This window comes from Pocillopora damicornis, chromosome 2 (assembly GCF_964200805.1).
Source record: "Pocillopora damicornis chromosome 2, jaPocDami1.2, whole genome shotgun sequence".
Taxonomy (NCBI): Eukaryota; Metazoa; Cnidaria; class Anthozoa; order Scleractinia; family Pocilloporidae; genus Pocillopora; species Pocillopora damicornis.
In genome coordinates, this window is record NC_142671.1 from 29,245,386 (window position 1) to 29,272,840 (window position 27,455).

At 37.4% G+C, this 27,455-nt stretch overlaps 2 protein-coding genes across 5 annotated transcripts; both read left to right on the forward strand.

The window, feature by feature from the left end:
• The first annotated feature begins 4,112 nt into the window (after positions 1 to 4,112).
• Positions 4,113 to 14,385, forward strand: LOC149050718 (G protein-coupled receptor GRL101-like). 4 transcript variants are annotated; one of them, XM_089198266.1, is made up of 10 exons: positions 4,113 to 4,461; positions 8,341 to 8,412; positions 10,117 to 10,188; positions 10,302 to 10,373; positions 10,752 to 10,823; positions 10,948 to 11,019; positions 12,313 to 12,384; positions 12,648 to 13,647; positions 13,911 to 13,995; positions 14,258 to 14,385. In XM_089198266.1, exons 1-10 carry the CDS (start codon positions 4,373 to 4,375, stop codon positions 14,335 to 14,337), a joined length of 1,686 nt encoding a protein of 561 aa, XP_089054392.1. In that variant the 5' UTR covers positions 4,113 to 4,372; the 3' UTR covers positions 14,338 to 14,385. The 4 variants fall into 4 exon arrangements, with proteins under 4 accessions (XP_089054392.1, XP_089054394.1, XP_089054393.1 ...); XM_089198268.1 differs by lacking the exon at positions 10,302 to 10,373 and having other exon boundaries at positions 4,114 to 4,461; XM_089198267.1 differs by lacking the exon at positions 10,948 to 11,019 and having other exon boundaries at positions 4,116 to 4,461.
• A 48-nt stretch (positions 14,386 to 14,433) lies between these two features.
• Positions 14,434 to 21,692, forward strand: LOC149050719 (uncharacterized). The gene is made up of 6 exons (XM_089198285.1): positions 14,434 to 14,671; positions 14,961 to 15,029; positions 15,134 to 15,193; positions 15,671 to 15,733; positions 19,552 to 19,612; positions 20,170 to 21,692. Exons 1-6 carry the CDS (start codon positions 14,434 to 14,436, stop codon positions 20,264 to 20,266), a joined length of 588 nt encoding a protein of 195 aa, XP_089054411.1. The 3' UTR covers positions 20,267 to 21,692.
• The last annotated feature ends 5,763 nt before the right edge of the window (positions 21,693 to 27,455 follow it).

Sequence of the window (27,455 nt, forward strand, 5' to 3'; positions counted from 1 at the left end):
GAAAACCCATGTTAATAAAATTGCCCTATGGACCTCTGATCTGCGTTCTCGGTTTTTGTTTACCCATCTAAGTCGCTTGGTTATTTTGGAAAATTGATGAAGCTGAATGGTGGGAGAACAAGAATTAATGGCAATTATATGTATCCTTTAGTAAACAGTAGACAAGACGTTGTATGATCACCTGAATTATCGCTTTATTCGTCTCTTTGGATTTTGGATTTGCTCAGTACCTTAGCATGTTGTAGTCATCCAATCTAAAATAAATTTTTTAATTGATTTACGGTAGCCTAAACGGTAAGCTTTTTATAATGTACTTAGTTTTGGATAACCTTGACTGAACTCTAATTCGTAGACAAATGCATGTTTTAGTCACCAATCGATACACTTTAAAATAATGTTTTTGATACCTGAAATGCTTAACTTCAATAAATTTATGCGACATTCTATTTCCATGGGACTTGTGAGACATCCAGCCAGAGGAGATACCACCAGCTTTCTACACTAACTATACCGAATTGGCTGAATTGTAAAAAACTCAAATCACAATTCCAGGTTCTATGCGTAAAGAATGTTTTTTTTTCTATTTCTGCTGAGACACCTTTCTGTTGAGAGACTTTCTCCACATTCCCAATTCTACATTCCCAATTCCACATTCCCAATTCCACATTTCCAATTCCACATTTCCAATTCCACATTACCAATTCCCCATTCCCGCTTTTAACATCACCCCTCTTTTTACGGATCACCGCTGACAGGCAAAACTGTGTATGATTGGAGAATAGCCTTTACAGGCGTCAAGTGGAAACAAACGCCGACAGCTCGAGAAATTTCAAGTCGCTTTAAGGATTGGACTTGCTCAAAATTTGGGAGGAGTTGAGAAATCTGGAAATAAGTATGCTTTTTTTTTCTATTCCGACAGATGTTTTATCAACATTTTAAGTGTATTAGAAATTGTTTGAGTTCACTAATTTGCTAAATTTTTGTTCATTAAGTGACTTCACAATAATTTTTAAAAATTATTTAGACTCATTCCCACTTTAATTTATCCCACCAAATTAAAAAAAAAAGAAAAAATGGTCAAATGAAAAACTCGTAATCATGTGTTGTTCAGAATGACAAAATTGACTTATCATCCTAAAGTCACGGCTCTGAAGGTTATTAGAAATCCGATCTCAATCGCCGTATATGTCAAGACTGATCAGAGGAATAGAAACTACCATCGCGACAACGAGTAAAACGAGAAAATCCTGTAAACACGGCCCAGAAAATGGCAAGCAAAAGTTCAACCAAACAAGACGTAGAAGCGACAACAGAAGAAGTGCCAGGGTCAATTATCATATACAGAAGAAGAAATAAATACCTGTAATAGCGATGTTAACCTTTCAGTGCTTTCGCTTGGACGCTTCATTTCTTTCAGTTTTGCCACCAAAGGAAAAAAGGTGTAAATTGTTTTCCTTGGGAAAGTTGGAAAAAAGATGTTAAAGATAAACGGCTTGGAAATTCAGTGAAATACCACTATAATCCTCAAGATAGTGAGAAGCTTGTTTAAAAAGTTTGAAAACAAATGTAAAACAAGCACAAGGTACAAATAAAGTTGTCGAAGATTCAAACGTGTACGACTGACCTTGCTTCCTATTCGCTAACGCAGTGACAGTTCTGACAGTTGACTTTGAAATGGCTTTCAAACAATATCATTACTGCTTTCTCTTTTTCTTATTTTCATTCTATTATGCGAGTCAAGGAAATCCTTTACCTGACTCGTGAATTCCGCGTTAAATTGCGCGCAAAAGCCGATATCACGATTCGTGCGATATCGGTTTTCGCGTGCAATTTAACGCGGAATTCACGAGTCAGGCAATAAATTTTCTTAAAAGTTGATTTAAAGTAGCCAAAAACGGTGAGCATTTTAAAATCACCTAGTTTTTAATAACCTTCTCTGACTCGTAGTCAAATAAGCGTTTTATTTTCCAGTCGGATACACTAAAAGAATTATTTTATGCTCAACCTCAATGATATTTTGCTACATTTTTATCATATGAAATTTAGGAGACAACCAGCCAGAGAAGCTACCACCTGGAGTCTACAATAGCAATACTGAGTTGACCGAATTATAAGAAATTAAAGCATAAGTTCATGTTTGATAGTTAAAGAATGTATTCGTCTCTATTTGTGTTCAAACACCACTTGCACATATTTTGTCAATTACCGAATGTGAGTTAAATTATATTCACACCGGTTGTCGTCAGTCTTGAACCTAATTAATTGCCGGAATAAGGTTAAGGTTGCCGTATTATTTGCTTAAGATGTAATTATTTATTTCATCAATAAGAGACCAGTTTCTCAAAAAACATATTTTCTAGGCTGATTGGGAGGAACAAGATTAAGAAGTTGTATGGTGATTTATTTACTTCATTGGCGAAGCTACGGTCTCTGTAAGTCAGGAAGCTCACTTTTATAACGATCTACATTAACTTCAAAGGATATTAACTTTTTCTTTAGATTTTTCCACGCAAGTGACAAAAGGAATGGCCGTTTTTATGCTAGAGACGTTAAAGTTGTCTAAGACGTTAAAGTCGTCTCGAGAGTCAATGACTTACACTTCGCGCCCAACTCGCGCTTGCCTCCGTTCTACTAAAATCCCAAAAAATCATGCCGATGATTTTGAAAACGATCGATACGCCAGAGAATGTAAGCCAACACCTTGAGTAGGAATTGGTTTCAAAAGTTATAGAAATTAACTACAGCGTTGCGTGAACATTGTGAAAACGCTAAGGGAAAAAAGTCCATGTTGATAAAATTGCCCTATGTACTGTGATTTGCGTTCTGAGTGTTCGTTTTTACCCGCCGAAGTCGTCAAGTTATTTTGGAAAACTAATGAAGCTGAATAGGGAGAGATCAGAGATGTCTTTAACGTACTGTATGGCAACTATACGCATCCTTTCGAACTTTTAAGAATGAAAAAAAGCCGATTAGTGTAGCCATCTTGAGTGAGAACTTTGCATCTTATTCTATCTTGTCTCTAAATTTGTCCCTTTTTTTGGTTTGTTTCACACTTATGCATTCGTTTAGTCGTTGGTGATAGGATGTCCGATTTCTATGGGGAGACCGATTTTTGAGCTTTTAGCGCAAAAACCATTGAATTGCGATGTAAAATAATTTCATCCTTTGAAAAATAAACAGTTTGCTTTAAATAGAGCTAGTAGTGCCCTCCTCTAACTGTGGTTTATACTATTTTTGTACAATTCCATATTCGAGAAGAACGTGATCGCAAATTGAGACATTTAGCGTGCTTCACTAGCTCCATGACTCATTAAATGTATGTACTGAGACAATTGGATTCAAAATTATTCGTAAGGTTGTCGACGAGCATGAGCTAATAACTGCACTTTGTTAGGTTTCTTATGATTGAGAAGTGCGAGTGTCGAGACTTAAAAGACGAACTTGCACTGCTTCCGCTTTCCTTCGAACAGTTTCTTCCGACTGCATGAGTTCACTTGAAATCTGAATATACTGATTTTGGAATGAAGTTTTTAAAGAGAAAAAAAATCGTGGAGCGCTTACCCGATCACAATCATTAATGCTTCGATGAAAAATTTTATGTGCTTTTAAAAATTCATTGCCAGGCACTTTACCAAATTTTCTTGATGTTTGTTTCCTCGATCTCAGAATGCACAAAATTAATTTGTTAACGTGTGTGCTGCGGGCTAAATGCTCACCTAAAATATCGTTTTATTCTTCATATTGGGATTTGGGTCGCATTAGTTACATCAGCCTCCTGTAACTATTTGATCACGTATGTGATCCTGTCTAATCTTGGACCCAATTTTCACACACATCCATAGATCGTTAAGTATAAACGATATCAAAAAGTTGTCTAATAACTTGTTTGCTGAATTATTCAACCTGCTAACTCTGTAACCTATTAGCTTTACTTTAACTTTTCCAGGATTTTACTAAAACACGTGTTCCTACATGAATAATGAATATCACACAGTTTCTAGAACTCCAAGCTATTAGCATAGCAGGTGGCGTAATACACAAAACGATCGCAATGCTACATCATGTAACAACTCAAGTTCAACATAAAGACAAATATCATCGGAAACATAGTGTTCTTAACAATATCAAGCAATCGGCATATAAAGGCACTTGTATTTCAAAGAGCATAAAAGAAACGTCTAAACAACCCAAAGTGGATAACGATGGACGGAAAAATCTTAAAATGATGCCCTTCCTCAATAGAGAGAGAAACAACAACAATAAGGACCTCAGGGACAAAAACAGCAAAACAACCTTAAATGCTCAATTAAATGATCTTTCTATTCTTCTTATTAGGATTTGAATTCTATCCAGTTTAATCACTTTTTTTTATATGCCTAATCTTTGTAGTGACTTGTCTGAGAACCAAATAGAAAATCTACCACCTGGAGTCTTCTCTAACAACACCGAGTTGACTGACCTGTGAGTAAAACATTTGTAGCTTCATATTTGATACTATCCATCTTATTTTATTTCAATCTATAATTGTGTTTTGCACAACATTTATTGTTATATTTTGTAAGCAGCTAATGTTGATTCCATCTCACCCATAATACAACACGAGTTAAACTGTGGAGATCTAAATTCAATTTATTCAGAACATAATTTTACCCAGTCCAGGGTAGTAACATTAAGAATCCCATCTCCAAAGTTATCACTCCCATTACTTTAAAAATTGTCGAGAAAGACATGATTTATCTATTATCTTTAAATCACCTTTCTAAACTTCACTAGAGATTAGTTCTCGATTGTTCCTCATCTCATTACATTTATCTAATTTTCTGTTTTGTCTTTCTTTGACATAAGCAGTTAAAAAAAGAAAAAAAATTAGATATCGACTTTTTGCCCTACATTTCCGATACACACCAATGGGAAACGTAGTATATTCTCAACACCCTCCAGCGGAAGTAAGACATGTTTGACGCGAAAGAATACCGGAAGTCCAATTAAAATCAAAGAGTGCAGAAATGTTGTCCGATGGTATCCATCGATATCTATTTCTCGAATGGACTTTGACTTGAATATATACCTTGTTTTTCGAGCCTTTAAGCAAACTAGCACTTCACGCCAGCAAATGCAGTATGCATGAAATATGGCCCATTCTTTAAGCCATAAAGCTAAACAACTCATTTCAAGTGCGGACAACGGAAAATACACCTCGCTTTTTTACTTAAAACACAGTTAAATGCAGTGTACGTAGGCAATGCCTCGTTTTTTAAGGCAAAAAGCGAAACAGCTCATATCAAGCGCGAAAGACTTACAGCGACTAACGCCGCTTTACGTAGGCATATGCGGCAAGCGTGGTATATGGCTAAATATGCATCGATTTTGAAGTCAAAGTATATATTTAACTCATGGAGAGGAACAGCCCATATCAAATACAAATAACCTGAAAGATACCTTGTTTTTCAAGCGCAGATGACTTCAAATCTCGTTCTTCAAGCCTTAAAGCGAAATACGCTTTACACAGAAATATAATGTACAGTATACGGGAAATATACCTCGTTTTTAAAGCCTTGAAGCAAAACAGCCATTTCGAGCGCGGATCATGGCAAGCTTACGTCAGATATGCCTCGTTCTTAAAGTCATGACACAAAAACGACTCATTTCAAAGGTTAATCACGTGAAATATACCGTGTCCTTCGACCCATTAAGTGAAACCGCGTTTTGCACTGGCATGTACAGTATATACGGAATATGCCTTTTTCGCCAGGCCATGAAACGAGGCTATACTGAATTTGATAGAAGTGAAATCTGTTTTATTTTTTCCCTTTCGAGGTGAACGAAGCTGGTAAACAGAAATATGATATTGCTCAATGTCAGTCACAAGAGATCGCTCTCTCAAAGTATGTCGGCAGTTTCCTGCATTCCTTCTATTTTTATGACAAACGATTTGTCGAATAGTTCGAGAGTGAAAAAATGCCATCGAGTTATTCTTCCGAGTCAGCTGAGTGGAAGGTATTGCATGAAAAGAAAAAGAAAAAGAAAAAAAAAACCAAACCTTCATTTTCTTCATTTGGTCAATTTCACAGAATTCCGTCCATTCTACGTACGCTACTATTCTGTTTCAAGTCGGGGAATTTGCCAAAATCGTACCGCGGGCTATTGGTCTTTTTAACCTCTCGCGATCGCGACATTTTTTTCCTGGCTATGTCTCGGTTGTTTATTTCCTCTAAATGTTTCATGATAAGAAATTAACCACTTTATTGTTATTTCCTTAGACCATAGTACAAATGCGTTTGAAAACAGAGTTGAGTTGAAATAGGGTTTGGTTGTGAAGCGTCTTCAGCTGTCCTGCGGCAAAGATTTAGTCAAGTAATTATTGAGTCAGAACTATTTTTTTGGTTTATCGAATTTACGATAGCGTCAAATTCGTCACCACCCTACATCATTCAAGGTCATCATTTCATACTGCCCAGAAGCCCAGCGCGCTCGACTTTGCCTTCGTCTATCTTTTTCTGAACATACTTTTTTATTTCAGTGCACATCGGTTTTGCACACTGGAGTTAATTAGTAAGTTAAAGGGAAGGATAGACGTACTTCATACTCACAAAAAGTATTGGAAAAATTGTTGTAATGTACGCCCTGAAAATGTTTCTCATTAGGGCCCGATGATTTCCAAGGGTAAAGCTCAGAATTCAGATTCCGATGATTTTGAAACCGATCTATACACCTAAGAATGTTAGCCACCAGCTTGAGTAAGATTTGATTTCAAAAGTCGTATAAATTAATTACAGCGTTGCGTGATCATTGTGAAAACGCTAATGAAAGAAAAGCCCATGCTAATGAAATTGCCTTACGGAACTGTGATCTGTGTTCTCAGTTGTCGTTTACCGGCCAAAGTCGCTGGGTTATTTTGCAAAACTAATGAAGCTGAATAGCGAGAAATCAAAAACCATTAAGTCGCAGTGTAAAATTCTATCCTTAAAAGAAAAAAACAGCTTGGTTTAAACAGAGTTAGTACTCACCTCTTCTAAATATGGTGTATACTTTTGTGGTAATTCCATATTCGAGTAGAACGTGATCGCAACTTATTGCCAGCTCCATGACTAAATAATTATTTTAAAATGTATGCAGTTAAAAGACTGCACGCGCGCAAAACGCAAACTGCGTGTCCTATACGCACTTGCAAGTCTGACTGTAGGCTGAGTGTAAATTACACGAAATCAGTCAACTGCAACTCATTCAATGTGTTTACTGAGGCAATTAGATACAAAATTATTTGCAAGATTTTGACGAGCATCAGCCAGTAACTGCAGTTTGATGGGTTTCTTATTAATGGAAACTGTGAGTGCCGGATTTCCTGTTTGAGTGGTATGCACCATTTGAAGTTACGTGGCATTTTTTTCAGTGTCAGGTACTCGAGATTAAAAATGCCATCCCATAATTCTATAAATGTACATGTACCAAGTATCCCGAAGTTTGGAAAAAACACCATGGCAGACATTTTCAGTACCGAAAGACATCAGCTATGTAAGGAGGGAAAAATAGAATCCCCTCGCTTCTCCTGAGGGAAAAGCCACGACAAACCAACACGAAAGCAATCATGGTGAACACCACCTACACTATTTCTGGGGTTTCTACTTAATTCAGAGCCTCGACCCGAATTATTCACTATAGTAAAAAAAAACAAGAATAAAAAGAAAATGGAAATAAAGGGAATAAAATAAAAGAAAGAGAAATAAAACATTTTCAGACAACCACAACACCAAACGAAGCTAATAGTGAAGAGCTGATGTATCGAGCAAAGGAATGGAGTTGCATTACTGCAGCAGGAGTTTAAAAGTGTGATTTTAGAATTATCATTAAGGGAATTTTAAGGTAGCCTAAGCGGTGAGCGTTTAAAAATCCTATATCTTTTTATAACCTTTTCTAACTCGCAGTCAAATAAGCGTTTTAGCTGCCCGTCTGATACACTAAAATAATTATTTTATGCTCAACCTCGATGATATTTTGCCCCATTTTTATTATATGGGATATAGCAGACAACCAGCCAGAGACACTACCACCTGGAGTCTACAATAGCAATTCTGAGTTGACCGAATTATAAAAAAAATCAAAGCATAAGTTTATGTTTGATGTTTAAAGAATGTATTCGTCTCTATTTGTGTTCAAACACCACTTACACATAATTTTGTCAATTACCGAATGTGAGTACATTTATACTCACACCGGTTGTCGTCAGTCTTGAAGCTAATTAATTGCCAGAATAAGGTTAAGGTTGCCGTATTTTTTGCTTAAGATGTAATTAGTTATTCAATCATTAAGGGACCAGTTTCTCAAAAAACATTTATTTTCTAGGGAGCTTAGGAGGAACAAGATTAAGAAGTTGCATGGTGATTTATTTACTCCATTGGTGAAGCTACGGTCTCTGTAAGTCAGGAAGCTCACTTCTATAACGATCTACTTTAACTTGAAGGATATTAACTTTTGCTTTAGATTTTTCCACGCAAGTGACAAAAGGAATGACTTACACTTCGCGCCCAACTCGCGCTTGCCTCCGTTCTACTGAAATCCCTAAAAATCACGCCGATGATTTTGAAAACGATCGATACACTAGAGAATGTAAGCCAACACCTTGAGTAGGATTTGGTTTCAAAAGTTGCAGAAATTAACTACAGCGTTGGGTGAACATTATAAAAACGCTAATGGAAAAAAAGCCCATGTTGATAAAATTGCTTTATGGAACTGTGATGCGTTTTACCTGCCGAGGTCAACAGGTTATTTTGGAAACTAATGAAGCTGAATAGGGAGAGATAAGAGATGTCTTTAACGTACTGTATGGCTTTTGAACTTTTAATGAGAAAAAAAGCCGATTAGTGTAGCCATCTTGAGTGAGAACTTTGCATCTTATTCTATCTTGTCTCTAAATTTGTCCTTTTTTTGGTTTGTTTCACACTTGTGCATTCGTTTAGTCGTCTGGGAGACCGATTTTTGAGCTTTTAGCGCAAAAACCATTGAATTGCGATGTAAAATAATTTCACCCTTTGAAAAAAAAAACAGCTTGGTTTAAACAGAGTTAGTAGTACCCTCTTCTGACTGTGGTTTATTCGTTAGATTGTTGACGAGTATGAGCTAGTAACTGCACTTTGTTAGGTTTCTTATGAATTAGAGATGCGAGTGTCGAGACTTAGAAGATTAACTTGCACTGCTTCCGCTTTCCTTTAAACAGTTTCTTCCGACTGCACGAATTCACTTGAAATCTGAAAATACTGATTTTTTAATGGAGTTTTTGAAGTAAACAAATCCGTTGCCTAACGCGTTACCATATTTTTCTTGATGTTTGTTTTCTAAATCTCAAATGCAGAACGCACAAAATTAATTTGCTTACGTGTATGCTGCGGGTTAAATTCTCACCTAAAATATCGTTTTTGCTTCTTATTGGGATTTGGGTCGCATTAGTTACCTCAGCCTCCTGTAACTATTTGATCACGTATGTGATCCTGTTCTATCTTTAACCAAATTTTCATACACATCCATACATCGTTAAGCATAAACAATATCAAGAAGTTGTCTTATAATTTCTTTGCTGAATTATTTAACCTGCAAACCCTGTAGCCTATTAGCTTTACTTTAACTTTTCCAGGATTTTACTACAACACATGTTCCTACACGAATAATGAATATCACACAGTTTCTAGAACTCCAAGCTATTGGCATAGCAGGTGGCGCAATACACAAAACGATTGCAATGCTACGTCCTGTAACAACTCAAGTTCGAGATAAAAAAAAAATAAATAAATAATTGGAAACGCAAGTGTTCTTAACAATATCAAGCAATTGGTATATAAAGGCACTTTTATTGAAAAGAGCATCGGAGAAACTTCTAAACAACCCAAAGTGGATAACGATGGACGGAAAAAATCTTAATATGATGCCCTCGCCTCTGTCGAGAGAAACACAACAACAATAAGGACAACAAGGACAACAAGGACAAAAACAGCAAAAAAAATTAAATGCTCATTTACATGGTCTTTGTATTCTTCTTATAAGGATTTGAATTCTATCCAGTTCTTTAACCTACTGTAACTATATAATCACGTTTTTTTTTTCTTTTTATATGCCTAATCTTTGTAGTGACTTGTCTAACAACCAAATAGAAAATCTACCACCTGGAGTCTTCACAAACAACACCGATTTGATAGGGCTGTAAGTAAAACATTAATAGCTTCGTAGTTGATACTATCGACTATCTTTTTTATTTCAACGTTTTAATAAAAGAAAACTGGCCAAGAACATATCTCTGATTTGCAATTCAACAGAAAAATTAAACATAATAAGTTAAAGGAGCTGCATCCTAAACAGTTTCGGGGACTGGTAAAGCTGTCGGAGCTGTGAGTAGTTCATAAACATTTATGTATTGCACAAGTTTTGAATCGAGGCATCTATCAAAAGTGAAAGTATACTATCGTGCTGGTAGCATAACTTGGCCTAACTGCTGAATTTGTTCATTATTACATGCGGAAAAATGCCTACTCCGATTTACCTTTCAATGTTTTTAAAACATTATTTTATTTCCCAGAATTCCTGATTTTCATTCATGATTTGGTCTGTTATTATTATCTTTCTTCAAAAATTTCTCGTCATTAAATATCAAGTTATTAGTGAGTATTCTCATAATCCCTTGGATTCTTACGGAAACGATTACTGATGTCCCGTTCTTTAATCCTGTATGTTCAACATTCATTTCATTTTCTTCCTTTGTTCACTAGCCATCTATCGGGAAACAAACTCAGCTACTTCCCACAAGGAATTTTTAAAGGCCTAAAGAATCTTTATACGATGTAAGTAGTCTATGAAATTCATTTGGTGAGTGACGTGTTTTTGTAATAACATGTTACGCGTTACACCTTTAAATGATCATTTACACATCAATGTCGAAACATTGTTGCACTTTCTTTTTGTTAGAGACATTGATGAAAACGAAATGACTCATGTCTCCATCGACAACTTCAAAGAAATTAAACAATTAGGAGTTCTGTGAGTGTTATAATAAATCATGTGATGACCAAGTTGTGAATCAAACCTTGTTACCTTGAGGTGTCCAAATAATTGAATATAATAAAAACACTCAAAATCGATGCTTTTATGGTAAAAGCTTCTTACCTTATCTGCAACTCACCGGAAAATGCTTTCCTGCTAGCAGAATGATTATTTGCTTGGTGGGAATAAGTTTGCAAAGAAACTTTGGTGGTGCGTCAGTGTGGGGTATTTCAAGACATTTGGTGTCGTTTTACATTTAAACTCTTATTGGTTGAGAGCGTACAGCCAATATACAATAGCGTGTGAAGTATACATGATAACCGGATATCTACATCAGGTATTGGGTTATCACGTGGAGTTCAAAGTCTGACTAGTTGCCAAGCCCCTAGTCAGTGTAACGTTCTGAAACTTTTGCAAAGTCAGAGAGAAATGTCTTCTTTTGCAGAGTGTTTTAAAAATGTACAGTAAAACAGTTATCGATTTCGGTTTCTCGTGATATCATGGATTGTAAAACCTTGTGTCTGCTTTCTATGCCTCAGCCTTCGGCTTCGGCGGATAAATCAGACCTCAGCAATATGATAATATCACGGTCAATCTCATCCAATATTCAATTATTATCAACTGAGTTGGTGGTGTAAATTGGCCACCCTGAAAAGCCTCAAAAGCCAACGTCCGAGCATTAGCCCTTCTTCCAAGAATACAGGATATGCGAGTTGTAAGTAGTTTATAGCGGAGCGCGCAGAGCGTAGCCCCATAATTGTAAAAAAATAGTAGTAGCCCATCGAGCCGAAAAAAATTGGATGTACGACCGTACGACCGTACGACCGTACGACCGTACGACCGTACGACCGTACGACCCAACGACCCTACGACCTTACGACCGTACAAGGTGCTACTTTTAACATGCGTGTTCAACTGTACCGCGGGCACGCCAACGCCACGGCTTTGTTCCATGTTGTTTGTTAATCCGGTGGTCAGTGCATGGGGTTCCGAGTCGGACGACCCGGGTTCTAGTCCTGGCCGGGGCAAGGCTTTGCGCCCTTGAGGCGTGCGGGAAAAAAAATGCGAGCTCCGCTTTTAGGCTTGGCTAAATCTATGTATTATACAGGAAAATGACGCTTCGCGACTAGAGGGAACCTGGTCACGTGATAAACACAAATAAATTTGTTAGATGAAAGACTTCCTTAACATTGTGGGATTAAGAGAGCCTATTTGAAAGATTAATTTATTTTTGTGGAGTTTTGCGGCTTTCGATTTTTACATTGTTATCTACTTATTTTTAATTTCCAGGTATATGCAGTACAACAAGATGAGGGAGATTCCATATGGTTTTTTCGATATGTTGGAGGACATAATGCGAGTGTAAGATTTTGATAAAATTTATTCGCAAATCATTAGCTTTTGAGCAAAGCTATATATTTTGAATAAACAACATCTTCGGGAAATTCAAGTATTTGCAAAAATAATGGAAGACTTGGATTCTTAAAAAAAACATTTTGTATAAGTCAATGGATAACTCCAGCCATCAGTTACTGATTTATTCTTAAAAGCAAGTTCTTGTCTACAAGGTCTGTGAAGTTTTAATGAAATAACTTCTCTGAGTGGATGATATTTTACAATTATAGGAGTCTCGACACAAATCTGATGTGTTGTCATGTGCGCAAGGAGATCGCTGACTGTGCTTACACATACAACGACGACTTTGCCAACTGTGAGAGTATGTTTAAGAATTCTGCCCCAAGGAAGAGTATCTGGGTGATAGGAGTATTTTCTTTGATTGGTGCAGTATTTGTTATTACTTGGCGAGTGATCTTTAAAGAAAAGAACGTGGTTCAGTCCATCATGTTGCTCCACTTAGCAGTGTCCGATGGTTTGATGGGTATTTACCTGATCTCTCTTGGCACTAAAGATCTGTTGTGGAGAGGAGAGTATTACTTGCATGACTTCCAGTGGAGGTCTGGTTTGTCTTGTCAAATAATTGGAGCTATCTCCCTTCTGTCAAGTGAGGTGTCGGTTATGATGATGACGATGATATCTGCAGATCGGCTTAAAAATATTGTGTTTCCTTACCAAGGTGCTTCTCTGAAACCAAAGGCAACACATATCCTGTGCATCATCATATGGGCAATCGGCTTCCTTATGGCCTTTTTGCCTATGTTTGGTATTCAGTATTTTGAAGACCCATTCAGGTACCATAGTTTCTATGGTAGAAGTGTGGTATGTCTGCCCTTGCAGCTTACTTCTGATAAGCCGGCAGGTTGGGAGTATTCTGTGGCTATCTTTCTCGCTTTGAATTTTGCTTTTTTCTTGTTCATCATGGGTGCTTATCTAATGATACTCGTCAAGTCTTACTTGTCTAGCCGGCGACTGGCCCGTCAGGGTACTGAAAGAGAGATTCAGGCCAGAAGAGCTAACTTTAGGAGGGAAACGGCTCTTGCTAGGCGGGTGTTCTTCATCATCCTGAGTGATTGTGTGTGCTGGATGCCGGTGATAGTGATTGGTATGAGGACCATCATCGAGAAGTCTTACGAAGCGCAAGGAGACCTCGCTGTCTGGATCGCTGTATTTGCCCTTCCGATCAACTCGGCCTTGAATCCTATCCTGTACACCTTGTCAACAGAACAGGTGCGTTATGCGCTTTTAATCCATTATAAGTAGTCAAGATAATAAAATCCGTAAGTAGACTTATAATGGCTAGGTACAGGAAGGGTAATGGTTTTCAACCGACTATAAGCAGTGTATAATATTGCTCAAGACTGCTTTGTTCACTTGCAATGAACACTGACAATGTTTCAAAAGCATTGGACAACAGAAATTCGTCAGTTTCTATTTTGTCATCGGAGCTCAGCTCAAGGCAGTGAGCGAAATCTCGATTATTTTGTATCCAGGTCAGAGGCATTCTGAAGAACAAAATGGAAAAAGTCTGGAACTACTTGAAGACCGTTTTCACCTGCTGTGGTCGGGATCAGGAAGGTGCGATATAATTATTAGCTCCTGATACGAAATAAACCGAAAAACGATGTAAACCAACAGATTGCAAGTTTATTGATCTATTGATTTATTCATTCAGTTTCTCAGTCATAAATCAATTCATTCATGCATGCATAGAGGCATTCATTTAATCATTTACTCGCTCGTTCGGTCCATCGTTCTTTTATTGGTCAGTTCATTTGTTGTACGAAATAAATATTTCTTGACTCGATCATTGAATTTTCTTCGTTGTTTTCTTTAAAAGGCCAAGGAGATGGGGAACAACCGAATCAACCGGGAGTAGAAGACAATGGACAACATGGCGGTGAGGGAGGTAAATCCTAACCCGTATTTCTAGAAATATCGTGAAAACTATAAACGAGGGAAATAAAGGGCAATCTGTGACTAAAAATATTTTTTTATGTCTTCTCTCTTCTTTGTATGTTCCCTGTTTTTTTTTTCTTTAAGTTAACCAGCACAGATTGGAAGAAAATGGAGAACATGCGAGCGAGGGAGGTAAAAACCTTTCAGATGTCAGTTAACATATCATACAAAGTTCAAATTAGGGCACAGGGTTATTTAGTCTGTGTACATTTTTTATCTACTTTCTCTTTTCAAGGACAAATTGAGGGTGAAGTAATCGAACTGGCGAGTATTGGTGTGCATCATCCACAACAGGGTGAGGCTAGAGTTTCTAATTTAATGTCAAGTTTTCAATGCTATTCTGTTAGTTTATATTGTACCTGTTTTCCTCTATAACTGAAGGATGTATGACTTTAGGATATTTTCATACACACAAATAAATTTTATCATCATCATTTTAATTACTCAACCTTTCTTGTCTATTACGTTTTAGTAGTTTGAAATTGTAGATCTCGTTCTGCGTTCGTCACAAAAAATCCTTCGTTCCATCACTTATTTGTTTCTTGGCTCGTTCACAAATTTTTTTCTTTGCTTTCTTTAAAAAGGCCAAGGAGATGGAGAACAACTGAACCCACAGGGCATGGAAGACATTGAACAACATGGCGGTTTGGGAGGTAAGACATTTTTTCCTTCTAGTGAACACAGTACGGACATGAAAACTGTGAATGACAATACAGTGCAATCTCTGACTATATTTTTATTAACTATTTTTTTCAAGGGGAAGTCGAGGGTGTAGTTATCGAACTGGCTCATGTTGATGTGTGTCATCCACAACAGGGTAGGCTAAAGTTTCTCCTCTAATGTCATCTTTATGTAGATAAAAGTTCCGTACTGAAGTTTTCGTTGCTGTTCTGTTAGCTTGTATTGCCAAGACTCCACAATATGTCGTATTAATGGTAGTTTTTATTCTGTTTTCTACTTCTGGAGGGATCTGGGTCAGATGGATATTTTCGTACAAACAAATCAATACAGTTCATTTACATCATTATAGTTATCCACCCCTCATCGTTCATTACGTTAGTTCTAAATTCTACGGATCTCGTGTTCTAACACAATTTTGTAAGGTTTAAAAGTTTTGAAAAATTTCTTTGTTATTTTGTCTCCAGTTGTTGTCATTATTTGAAAAAAAGAAAAACAAAATAGTCTGACTTGATTCTGAAACAATCACTAATAATTAGATAATGGAAAATAAGGTACAGTATTGTTCATTAGTTTAAAATAGAAAGAATGACAGTGTTTACCTTTTTGTTTCAAGGAGTACTTGATGAAGCCGAAAGAATCGAACCGGCACCTATTGAGAATACTGATCTAAATCAAGGTAACTTGTCTTACCTTCAGACATAGTTTGAAGCTACACTGGTTTGCAGATTTAATGAATGTAACCGAAGAAGTTACAATTCATAGACCCAATGTTTCGACACTCCTGTCTAGTGCCTTCATCAGGGGTGATCTAAACGCTGCAACAAGAGGTCCTTTTATATGATCACTAATTAGCGGCCTTTTTTCTGACGAGGTGTAAATAGGCGTCAGGAAGCAGACCGCCATCGTCACGATTTAAAGGAGCGTGGGCGGAGTTAATGTGCCAAGCCTCCAAACAAAGGCGCTGGTGGTAACGCCGATTAGTAGTGATAATTTTAGAATTATCCCACCCAATTGTATGGTTGGTTAGGCAAGTATGCTCCGATAAAGCTGAATTTTCCTTTTTGCAAAGAAAAACCGCTTTTTGGTGCTCTTTTAACCGTGTACCAAACTGGCGTTTGGTCTGTCCGATGTATTCGTTATCACAGTCATTGCAAGGAATAGAATAAATGGCGTCGGTTCGTTGTTCTTTCGTGACAGGATCCTTAGGTTTGGCGAAAATATGCCCCAAAGTCTGAAAAGGTTTTTGAGCAACTTTAACGTTGTGGCTATTCAAAATTCTCTTGATGGGTTCAGTAACACCCTGTATGTAAGGAATAACAGCAAAACCAGTCGCTGGTTCCCTTTCATCAAGAGCGTTACTATTTGTAACTGGTTTTTGGCAGTTACGGAGAAAAGTTTTTGTATAGCCATTTGCCTTTAGGACATTGGAAACATATTTCCTCTCCTCAGCCTTCGAATCGAGTGATGATGGTAGACAATCAGCCCTCCTAAGTAAAGTTTTGGCTACAGACTTTTTATGGCAAATAGGATGGTGAGAATCGAAAGCGAGGTATTTGTCGGTGTGGGTGGGTTTACGGTAGACACTTGTCTCTAAATTACCCTGAACCCCTCTAGACACATTTAAATCAAGAAAGGGCAAATGTCTATCCTTTTCACGTTCACGTTCACTCCTCGACCCAGGAAGTTTCGGAGTTGTTAATCAAAGCAGAGAGTTCACTGAGTGAACGAGAGAATAACGTACGTAACCGCAGTATGGAACTGTGACATTCATCTATTCGTAGCTTGAGAAAAAAAAAACCAGTACGGACCATGAGCTTGTATCCTTTAGCACTCCGTAAAGGAGGCCGAAATCTCAAACTCGATGGAAGCACATGGTTCTCTTTGTGAACTGCGAATTTACGGATTTCATAAGAGATAAAACTCTTGACGCTTGTGAAGAATTAGTATCTTTCGACGTTGTTTCGCTCTTCACTAAAATCCCAGTTGATCTTGCCGTTAAGGTTGCGGAGGAAAGACTCAGAGAAGATGCTTCCCTAGGACAAAGAACTTCTTTGCCTGTGGAGGATATTATTCATTTGCTGTCTTTTTGCCTCAAAACCACGCAATTTACATATAACGGCACATACTATCAACAAGTTTTTGGTACAGCTATGGGTTCGCCTGTTTCTGCTGTCATTACTAACATGGTAATGGAAGACGTGGAACAAAGGGCCTTAGCCACTTCACCGGTTAAACCCTTTTTCTGGAAACGATATGTCGATGATGTTATTTCTGCGGTATCCGGAAATGAAGAGGAGTGCCTCTTGTCGCATTTGAATTCAGTAGAGCCGTCGATCCAATTTACCCTTGAACGTGAAAAGGATAGACATTTGCCCTTTCTTGATTTAAATGTGTCTAGAGGGGTTCAGGGTAATTTAGAGACAAGTGTCTACCGTAAACCCACCCACACCGACAAATACCTCGCTTTCGATTCTCACCATCCTATTTGCCATAAAAAGTCTGTAGCCAAAACTTTACTTAGGAGGGCTGATTGTCTACCATCATCACTCGATTCGAAGGCTGAGGAGAGGAAATATGTTTCCAATGTCCTAAAGGCAAATGGCTATACAAAAACTTTTCTCCGTAACTGCCAAAAACCAGTTACAAATAGTAACGCTCTTGATGAAAGGGAACCAGCGACTGGTTTTGCTGTTATTCCTTACATACAGGGTGTTACTGAACCCATCAAGAGAATTTTGAATAGCCACAACGTTAAAGTTGCTCAAAAACCTTTTCAGACTTTGGGGCATATTTTCGCCAAACCTAAGGATCCTGTCACGAAAGAACAACGAACCGACGCCATTTATTCTATTCCTTGCAATGACTGTGATAACGAATACATCGGACAGACCAAACGCCAGTTTGGTACACGGTTAAAAGAGCACCAAAAAGCGGTTTTTCTTTGCAAAAAGGAAAATTCAGCTTTATCGGAGCATACTTGCCTAACCAACCATACAATTGGGTGGGATAATTCTAAAATTATCACTACTAATCGGCGTTACCACCAGCGCCTTTGTTTGGAGGCTTGGCACATTAACTCCGCCCACGCTCCTTTAAATCGTGACGATGGCGGTCTGCTTCCTGACGCCTATTTACACCTCGTCAGAAAAAAGGCCGCTAATTAGTGATCATATAAAAGGACCTCTTGTTGCAGCGTTTAGATCACCCCTGTTGAAGGCACTAGACAGGAGTGTCGAAACGTTGGGTCTATGAATTGTAACTTCTTCGGTTACATTCATTAAATCTGCAAACCAGTGTAGCTTCAAACTATGTCTGATTGTCCACCTGGTTGCCGTGTGAACTTTAATATATTGTCTTACCTTCTTTATTAAAAATGTATAGCTTACCTTGTTTTTTTTTAGAAAATTGGTCGCTATTCTTTGTTTGTTTGACAACTCATTCAGTGTTACTGTGGTAGAGATAGACAAACCTTCTAAGGTCTATTAAGCTCTCCTGCGTATCGATCAGTTCAGAGTCTCATTACCTCCCTTAGGTATTGCCAAGCTCTAAATGAAGTAAATTTTTAATTTCACAGTTGGCTTTCTTACCACTATAACTGGTGGTCAAATCAAAGAATATCAATTATCCTCAAACAGGACTAAGAGATGAAATTTTTCAATGAAAATGGGCGAAATTTGGGCGCAATAAATTAAGATTTTGCATAACAGGTGGCGGCCAAAATGAACGGCAATAAGTATGAAAACATCAAGTGGAGTATAGATTCACGTAATTCTCATTTGGGAGCTTTAACATTCTTATGCAATTCTTTCAAGAAAATTGCCAAGCAAAAGATAAAAAAGACCAAACACTTAAGAAATCCCAAAGTTTGACATAAATCTATTACGTGTAATATCACAAGTGTTTGATAACTGGTAATTGAAATGTCACGACCACGAAAGCAGGTTATTTCGGGTCTTTTATCCGTTTTTAATTTAGCTTTGGGTTTGTTTCGCAAAAAGTGCAATGTTCTGTTGCGAATTTTGATGAGTCTCGATAGAAAAGAGAAGGCCATTAAATATACCCAATGCAAATTTCTTTGGCAAAAAAACAGTTTTTCATCTACTAATTACTTCCACTTTATTGTTCTATCCTCTTTGTTTCGCCGACATTTTGCAAAAAAATTGTAATTTTTTCGTTCTTATTTTTATTCATTTTTTCCTTTATTTGCCGTTTTATGAAATAAACAAATTTTGTCGCGAATTTATTTGGAATACCTCGGTAAAATAAAACAGCAACAACAAACAAACAAACAAAACAAAACGAAAGCAGCCGGTTTATTTCGGTTTATTTCTCCAGCATTACCTCGCGGATTACCCTACAGTTATCTATTTATTTTGCGTTTTTCTTACATTTAGAGTGTCGTTTAACCAGTTTCATCAAGTTAAGCAATTGCCACAGTGCATTAAGTACCTTATCAAATATGTAATTTTTTTTACTTTGTTTTTTTGATGTTAGGAAAACGGAACAAGAGTTTGAAAAAAGGGGACGGTAAATTCAGGCATTCCACCGCAAAGAAGTAAGTGGTTAGAAGGGGGATATACACAGGTTCAAATTCTTCCAGAGATATAAACTGTCCGTATAACAAATTTGACGGACGTTGTCACTGACAAACTAACTGCTGAATTATTTGAATTACTGACTTATTTGCAAACTAGCTAGCTCCTTAACCTACTGGCTAAACGGTTGAAAGAGTGACTGTCGCTAGCGGACTTACCTCACTGACTAACTGACTCACTAACTTCCTTACTCACTGATTAACCAGCTGACGGACTGACTGACTGAATTACTGACAAAAATGACTGAGCAACTGATAAACCAACAAACTGACTACTTGACCGACTGACTGAACGAATGCTGAACAATCGCCAGAACAACTGTGTGCCCAACCTAGCAGCCAACCGAAAGATTGATTGATAGTTTATTTTATGACTGATTGACCGACTGATTAAATGACAGAACGGGGCTTTTTACATAAATAATTATTTTGCAAGATTATAGCGATTGAGCGTTCCTTTTCTTTTCCTTGTTTTAATTTTGTTTTGTTTTGTTTGTTTGTTTGTTTTTTTTTAACAGAAAAAGGGAAAAATCAAGATCAATGCGTCAAAAGTCACCTTCGGCTACCGAAGCTGTCGATGAAGAACACACTGTTGAAGAGGACACAAAACTGTAGGCAGTTAAATTCGAGGAAATTATTATAAATTCTAAGCAATCTAACGAGAAGAAATGGCAATTAGAAATCGATAATCTCGTCTTTGTTTTTTATTAAGCGTATGAGATACAAGATAGAAAAAACAGTTTTGTTAATTTTGCGTCTATTTAGAGGAAAACGAGGACTTAGTTATATTGAACCAATCTGTGTACGTAACTTAGTTGAATCAAATTTCACTCGATCTTTGGCTGTCTTTAAAAAAATCCCTAATAAAACGATTTTTTTTCTAACGATAAGTTATAAGTTTTCAGATTTAGACAATTTAATTGAGTTAGTGTTTCATATCCGTGACTGATATGGTCTCCATGGCCACTTCACATATCAGTGACATCATCTTATGGATCGTGTCTACAGTCACAAGAAGTTTCAGCTTTCTCTCACCTAAACAAAAACACCCACGCGGTTGATTGGGATCCTTTAAGACACCTGCTATGAGGAGTCTTTTGAGGGCAAATTAAGACAGCTGGAGATGGGAAGCGCATTAAAGGTAGAATTAAGTAATTGAATTGTGTTAATTGGCTTACAACGAGAGAATATAATACCAAGAATTGTTATGGGAAGTCATTATCAAATATTAACTTCTAGAGTGCCCTTTCACGGTGACTTGGAGGTTATGTAACTATGATGCCATTCTACCAGAATTTTAGTGTTTTAGTTTGGCGGAATGTTCTAAAATACGTTTCAAGAATTCAGTAATCTAGGAGTAATTATGCATTTCAAGCTAAACTGAGAGAGAGAGCCACTATGATGTACATCAAAGATTGTGCATTTAAAAGATATTGGGTAAAAACAGTGAGTTTGTGTCAGTGGAGAACTAAGGAACAGTCTGTAGTGGTTTGTAGAAGATAATCACGGTATCGCCTAAAGGAGTCGCTTCTTAGTAAGCATTTTTACGCATTGTTTAACAACGTAGTTCGGTTTGTAGTAGTGTAGGATTCTTTCTGTCTGTTAGAAAATACCGTGACATAAGATTGCAAAGTGGTTTTCAAGAGTTTTGATTTGATGCTTGCTCATTTTTCCTGCTTGATTATGTGCTTCATTATTAGAACAATACCAGGTCTTTCTTCATTTTTTCTGCAGAGTTCAGAAAATGCATGCTTTCTGACTCATTGGATTATATAACATGTTGACCCTCATTAAAAACAAAAATAATAACTTATGTGCTTATATGAGATAAGAAAACTTTAATTAGTCAAGTTTTAGCAAATTGATCCATTGGCATATCAAAGAAGGTGCAAGTTATAATAGCACCATTAAGCTCATAGAGGTTGATTAAAATTTTCGTTCTTAGTAATTAGATAATATATAAATGCTGTATTCAATTGGATTATTACTGTCATTATTATGATAAAATAAAAATAACGAGAGGGATCAATAACACCTTGGCTATTGGAAGTTGTGTTTATTTTGTATACTTGGATATTTGCAGATGAGGCGAGTGTTTACAAACAGAAAATCAGTATGCAACAACAATGAAGTTATTTCTATTTCAGAAGGATAGTGCTTGGAGCTAATACAGTATAGTTTTAACTCGGCTTTGAAATTTGGCTATCGTCTGACAAGAGTTGAATAAGAACGCTAATAGGCCATTTTACAGTTGTGTACTTAGTTACCAAGCCTTTGGTTTGGAGTGAGGCTGAAGGTGACCTTGTTGTGTTAGAGACCAGAATCTAGTTAGCATGATAACAAATTAATTTGCATTTCAAAAGCAGCAAGGTTTGTATCATAACAAGGTCACCCTTAGCCTCACTCCTGTTCAAAGGCTTGGCAACCAAGCACACAACTGTAAAATGGACTATTCACGTTATTATAACGTGATCTTCAAAGACAAAAGTAAATGGGCAGTCCGAGTTTTGAAGGTTTTCATGTACGAAAACAAGAATCAAACACATTTAACACTCGTATAGTATGTATAGTTTCGTGTTCAAATAAAAAATAACAGAACAAAACGAAACAGGAAAGATAAAAAACATAGCCAAATTAGCATAAATATAAAAATTCATGCTAACTACGATGGTGTCAGAGCGATTGCGATCATGCTTAGGTCCCTCATCGCGATCTCCGCTCATCGCAAGGGAGAAAGGCTCATACCCTTTCCAATTTCCAAAGGAAATTTTGTATTCTATTACCAAAAATGTATCATTGTGCGTGACTAGATTTTTTCGAAGATGGCCGTACGAAGAATATCAATTAATCTTTCTTAAGCATTTCAACTAGCTAAGAAGCTTACCAAGAATCTCGATTTTAAAAATTCAATCACGTTTAAGCAAGTTTGTTTTCTTTTGCTTTTTTACTTTTGCTGGTAGCGTTCTCAAAACAAAGAAACTGTGTTTCAGATGTAGTTAGAAAACACTGCAAGAAAAAAATTAAAAGTCTATTGTAATTGATAAAAGCATGGTGAACCTCCCGTTGTCCCATACAATGCCTTAGAAAAGTTTTCTAAGGCTTTGTATGGGACAACGGGAGGTACTTACAGTGCACGCGTTTTCCGTCCTGTCATGTTTCCGGCAAGTGACCGAATTGGACAAGAAATAAAATTAAAAATTCAACCTTTACAGAGTAACACCGAAGGCAGCCATTCTAATCTCCACAGATTTCTAAGTGAAAGCTGCGGTATAATGTGGATGCAAAAAAGATACTGAAAGGAAAAAAAGTAAATTGCAAAATTAAAAATACATTATGTATTCTCTTCCATAACAGAAAATCTCTCCCTTTTTATAAATTGTCCTACTAAAGATCCTGAAAATCGTCACGACGGGCGTTCGCTTTAATTAACTTTGACTTCTATATATAAAACTCAGAACTGAAAATGAAGAAATCCAATCAATTGGATTGTGGTTTTGGTATAAGTACCGTAATGTCTCACAATGACAAGCAGTCAACGGCTTTCTCTTCAGAATTTAAAGATGTCTAAATGTTTAAAATAAGAGAAGAAATCCTTAAAGTAGGTGTGATTTAACAAAAAGTGTTGGTTACGTATTGATCAACCCTTATCGTATCGATAGCGGAATTTGTTATTAATTAGTCTTGAAGTTCGCACGAAACAAAGTATGCATGCATCAAGATTATTTAGTGATGAGATGCCTGAGCTTGACATGTGTAATCCAACATTTTCATCATAGGTTACAGAGCAAACATGCGTGTCTGCATATACAAAGGCCGTCCGAGTATTTTGCTATAATTGAGCCAGCTTATTCTGAATAATTCTAACTTTAACGTGTCCAGAGCCAAGGTTTCGAACACAAATCGCCAAAGCATGATCATAGTTCCTTTTCGCCTCCTCATCGTGACCCTGATCATTGTGTGCGTCACCAATATTTTCATAAGTTTCTCCAACTTTAAGATGATTACGTCCGAACTGTTTTAGGCAAATGTCCAGTGCAAGTACATGGTAGTCCATTGCTTGCTGGAAATCACTTGCATTTCTGTATAGAGTACCCAGGTTATTGAAAGAATCTGCGACATCTACATGCTCAGGTCCGAGCTGTTTCAGATGAATGTCTAGTGCACGTGTATGGTAGTACTTTGCTTGCTGGAAATCAGCTAGATCACTGTACACAGTACCCAGGTTATTGTAGGAAGATGCGACATTTCCATGCTCGGATCCAAGCTGTTTCAGACGGTGCACGTGCATAGTTGTCCTTTGCTTTCTGGAAACAGCCTAGATCACTGTACACAGTACCCAGGTTATTGTAAGAAGCTGCCAAGCCCAAAATGCTCAGGTCCGAGCTGTTTCACACGAATGTCCAGTGCACGTACATGGTTGTGCTTTGCATTCTGAAGATCACTTAGATTTCTGTACACAGTACCCAGGTTATTGTAAGAAGCTGCGACATCTATATGCTTAGGTCCAAGCTGTTTCACACGAATGTCCAGTGCACGTGCGTGGTAATCCTTTGCTTTCTGAAAATCACCAAGATCACTGAATACAGTACCCAGGTTATTGTAAGAGGCTGCCACATCTACATGCTCAGGTCCGAGCTGTTTCAGACGAATGTCCAGTGCACGTGCAAGGTAGTACTTTGCTTGCTGGAAATCACCTAGATCACTGTATAGTACTCAGGCTTTTGCAAGAAGTTGCAAAATCTACATGCTTAGGTCTGAGCTCTTTCAGATTAATGTGCAATCCACGTACATAGTAGTCCTTTGCTTGCTGGGAATCACCTAGATTTCTGTATACAGTACCCAAATTATTGTATGAAGTTGCGACAGCTACATGCTTAGGTCCGAGCTGTTTCAGACGAATGTCTAGTGTACGTGCAAGGCAGTCCTTTGCCTGGAGGAAATCACCTAAACCACTGTATACATTACCTAGGTTATTGTAAGAAGTTGCGACATCCATATGCCAGGGTCCGATATGTCTCAGACGAATGTCCAGTGCCCGTGCATGGTAGTCCTTTGCTTTCTGGAAATCACCTAGATCGCTATATACAGTACCCAGGTTATTATACGAGGCTGCGACATCTACATGCACAGGTCCGAGCTGTTTCAGATAAATGTCTAGTGCACGTGTATGGTTGTCCTTTGCTTGCTGGAAATTACTTAGATGACTGTATACAGTACCCAGGTTATTGTAAGAATCTGCGACATCTACATGCTCAGGTCCGAGCTGTTTTAGACGAATTTCCAGTGCACGTACATGGTAGTCCTTCGCTCGGTGGAAATCACGGAGATTACTGTATATAGTACCCAGGTTATTTTAAGAAAATGCGACATGAGTTTGCTCAGGTCCAAACTGTTTAAGACGAATGTCCAGTGCACGTGTATGGTTGTCCTTTGCTTTCTGGAAATCACCTAGATCACTATATACAATACCCAGGTTATTGTAAGAGGCTGCCACATCTACATGTTCAGGTCCGAGCTGTTTCAGGTAAATGTCTGGTGCACGTGCATGGTTTTCTTTTGCTTTCTGGAAATCACCTAGGTCACTGTATACAGCACCCAGGTTATTGTAAGAAGCTGCGACATATACATGCTCAGGTCCAAGCTGTTTCAGATGAATGTCCAGTGCATGCGTATGATAGTTCTTCGCTTGCTCGAAGTTACCCTTACATTTGTGCGTGGTTCCCACAAGGAGATAGAGTTTTGCTTTTCCGAGAGCGTCGTTTGCATCACCTGAGTGTATAATTTTCAAGGCCACTTCGAAGTAGGTCATAGCAGCTTCGTATTCAAATGGTTGAGGCACATATTTCCTAGGATCAGAAGGTCATTACGGTAATCTTGCAAGGGAATAACACCCATTTTGCTGACTTGAGATTATTCTTGCATAGAAAACAGAGATGGCTGGATTTTAGTCTCCGGTTACTAAGAACTCAGCTAGTATCCAGCCATCTTAACAGAACAAGCTTGGTCAATAACTCCAATTTATCGACCAGTAGCACGGAGCTTGCGTACTAATTTTGCCGCTGTGTTATGGTTCATAAAAAAAACGAACAGTATACGCACAGAAGTTAGGGCATGACATATATAGAATTTTCTCGTAAGGCAACCCTTATACACTCATTTGGGACTTGTTTCGAAACTGCTTTTCAGACCACTAGATTTTGGCAGAGATTCTAACATGTATTGTCCAGGCGTGTTATCTATCAGCCCTTCAGTTCAACTTGTCTACTGGAAATTTGTTTCGTATGGCACATTTAGGCTTCAAAACGTTTTTATCATATTGCATTGAAGATTACAGCGTTAACGTATTAAGTTTGAGTGCAACTATATTTGATGTAAAATATAATATTTTACGTAAAATCCTATAGACTTACTCTGGCCATTCCTCCTGTTTTTCGGAACAGCTTCATTAACGAGTCGAAACGCAAGTTTCTCTGATGATTTTTTATTGTGTTCTTCGCATTATTCACCCGCTGATGAGTGAATAATGTTCATTAGCAGGGGAGGGCGCACCAATCAGTTACTGACATCAATAAAATAGCTAATTTTGTATCTACTGATTCAATTCAATCACCTTTTTTTTTCTTAGTTGTCATGTTATTAGCAGTTTATAAACTAAAATATTGCTGTTTTAAAGGGGGCCTTGTTTTGGCGTTGATCATTTCTATCCGGCTTGGGTCGAGCAATAATCCGCAATGTCAAAGTTTCTTGTTTTGCTCCAGTTCTTCAAAATTCTAACAGCTTTTACTATTACTACTAGTGAACAATATCGCAGATCTGATGAAAAGAATAATGTTTATTTTGTCGAGCATTTGAATAGAATGCTAAACATTGATCAACTGGCATCTTACAAAGTCTACGATTCAATGGCCTGTGGCCTTCACTGCATCCGACACGAACTTTGCATCTCTGTCAACTTTGCAGTTGAAGCGGATCTAACGGGACACTCCTGTGCGCTGCTGAAAGCGGACAGATTTCGATACTTAAGTGGAACAACTCTTATCATCACTACAGTTTAGCGGTAAGGAAAAAGTTTATTAACGCTAAAATGATACCTAAAAACTCATATCAGATATGTTTCAGATTAAAACCTTGAGGCGAATACTATTCAAACCGAAATTGAGGATTCCGTGGAAAATAAGCATACTCACAAAGAACAAAAACAAAAACAAATATTTTAAAATGAATGTGTCACTTGTAAAAGAAAGAACTAATCTGGTTGAAAATGAATGCGTCCTCACATAAGATTATTTTGCAAAAACAAAGAAACGGCAAAAATTAAGAAAACATCAAGAGTTTCAAAAACGGTTTCAAATATACGCTTTAATGACTATTCTGGACAGGAAAAATATGTGTTGCTCATACATATCCATGGTTAACGCAGAGCTGGAATTTTGTTGTTGTCGGGCGGCCTAGTTTTTTCTTTCATTGACTAGGAATACCGGGCTAACTTTGACATTGTTTTTTTCTACACATCCAGTTCTTTCTATTGCTACCACTATCAGATTGAAAATATGAAAATAATAGTGAAAAATTATAACAGTTCATTATGATATCAAGATGCACTGCAAACAAATAGAAGGATTTAAAATTGAAAAATATGAGAAATCGAAGACTTTATATTGACGACTAAATCATACTTACAAGTGAATTTATTAAAACAGCTGTGGTCTTAAACAGCATCTGCTTTTAAGGTGGACATATCTTTTTTATCATCTTTATTATTCTTATTACTATTACTGCTTTTTTAATAAAACGCACAGATCAT

Bases quoted from the DNA above. Each gene is read 5' to 3' on its own strand.
- LOC149050718 (XM_089198266.1), top strand. From the start codon at position 4,373: ATGCCTAATCTTTGTAGTGACTTGTCTGAGAACCAAATAGAAAATCTA. The intron at 10,824-10,947 runs GTAAGTAGTCTA...TCTTTTTGTTAG, and splicing joins CTAAAGAATCTTTATACGAT to AGACATTGATGAAAACGAAA. The intron at 13,996-14,257 runs GTGCGATATAAT...TTTCTTTAAAAG, and splicing joins CTGTGGTCGGGATCAGGAAG to GCCAAGGAGATGGGGAACAA.
- LOC149050719 (XM_089198285.1), top strand. From the start codon at position 14,434: ATGTTCCCTGTTTTTTTTTTCTTTAAGTTAACCAGCACAGATTGGAAG. The intron at 14,672-14,960 runs GTGAGGCTAGAG...TTCTTTAAAAAG, and splicing joins TGTGCATCATCCACAACAGG to GCCAAGGAGATGGAGAACAA. The intron at 19,613-20,169 runs GTAAGTGGTTAG...TTTTTTTAACAG, and splicing joins AGGCATTCCACCGCAAAGAA to AAAAAGGGAAAAATCAAGAT.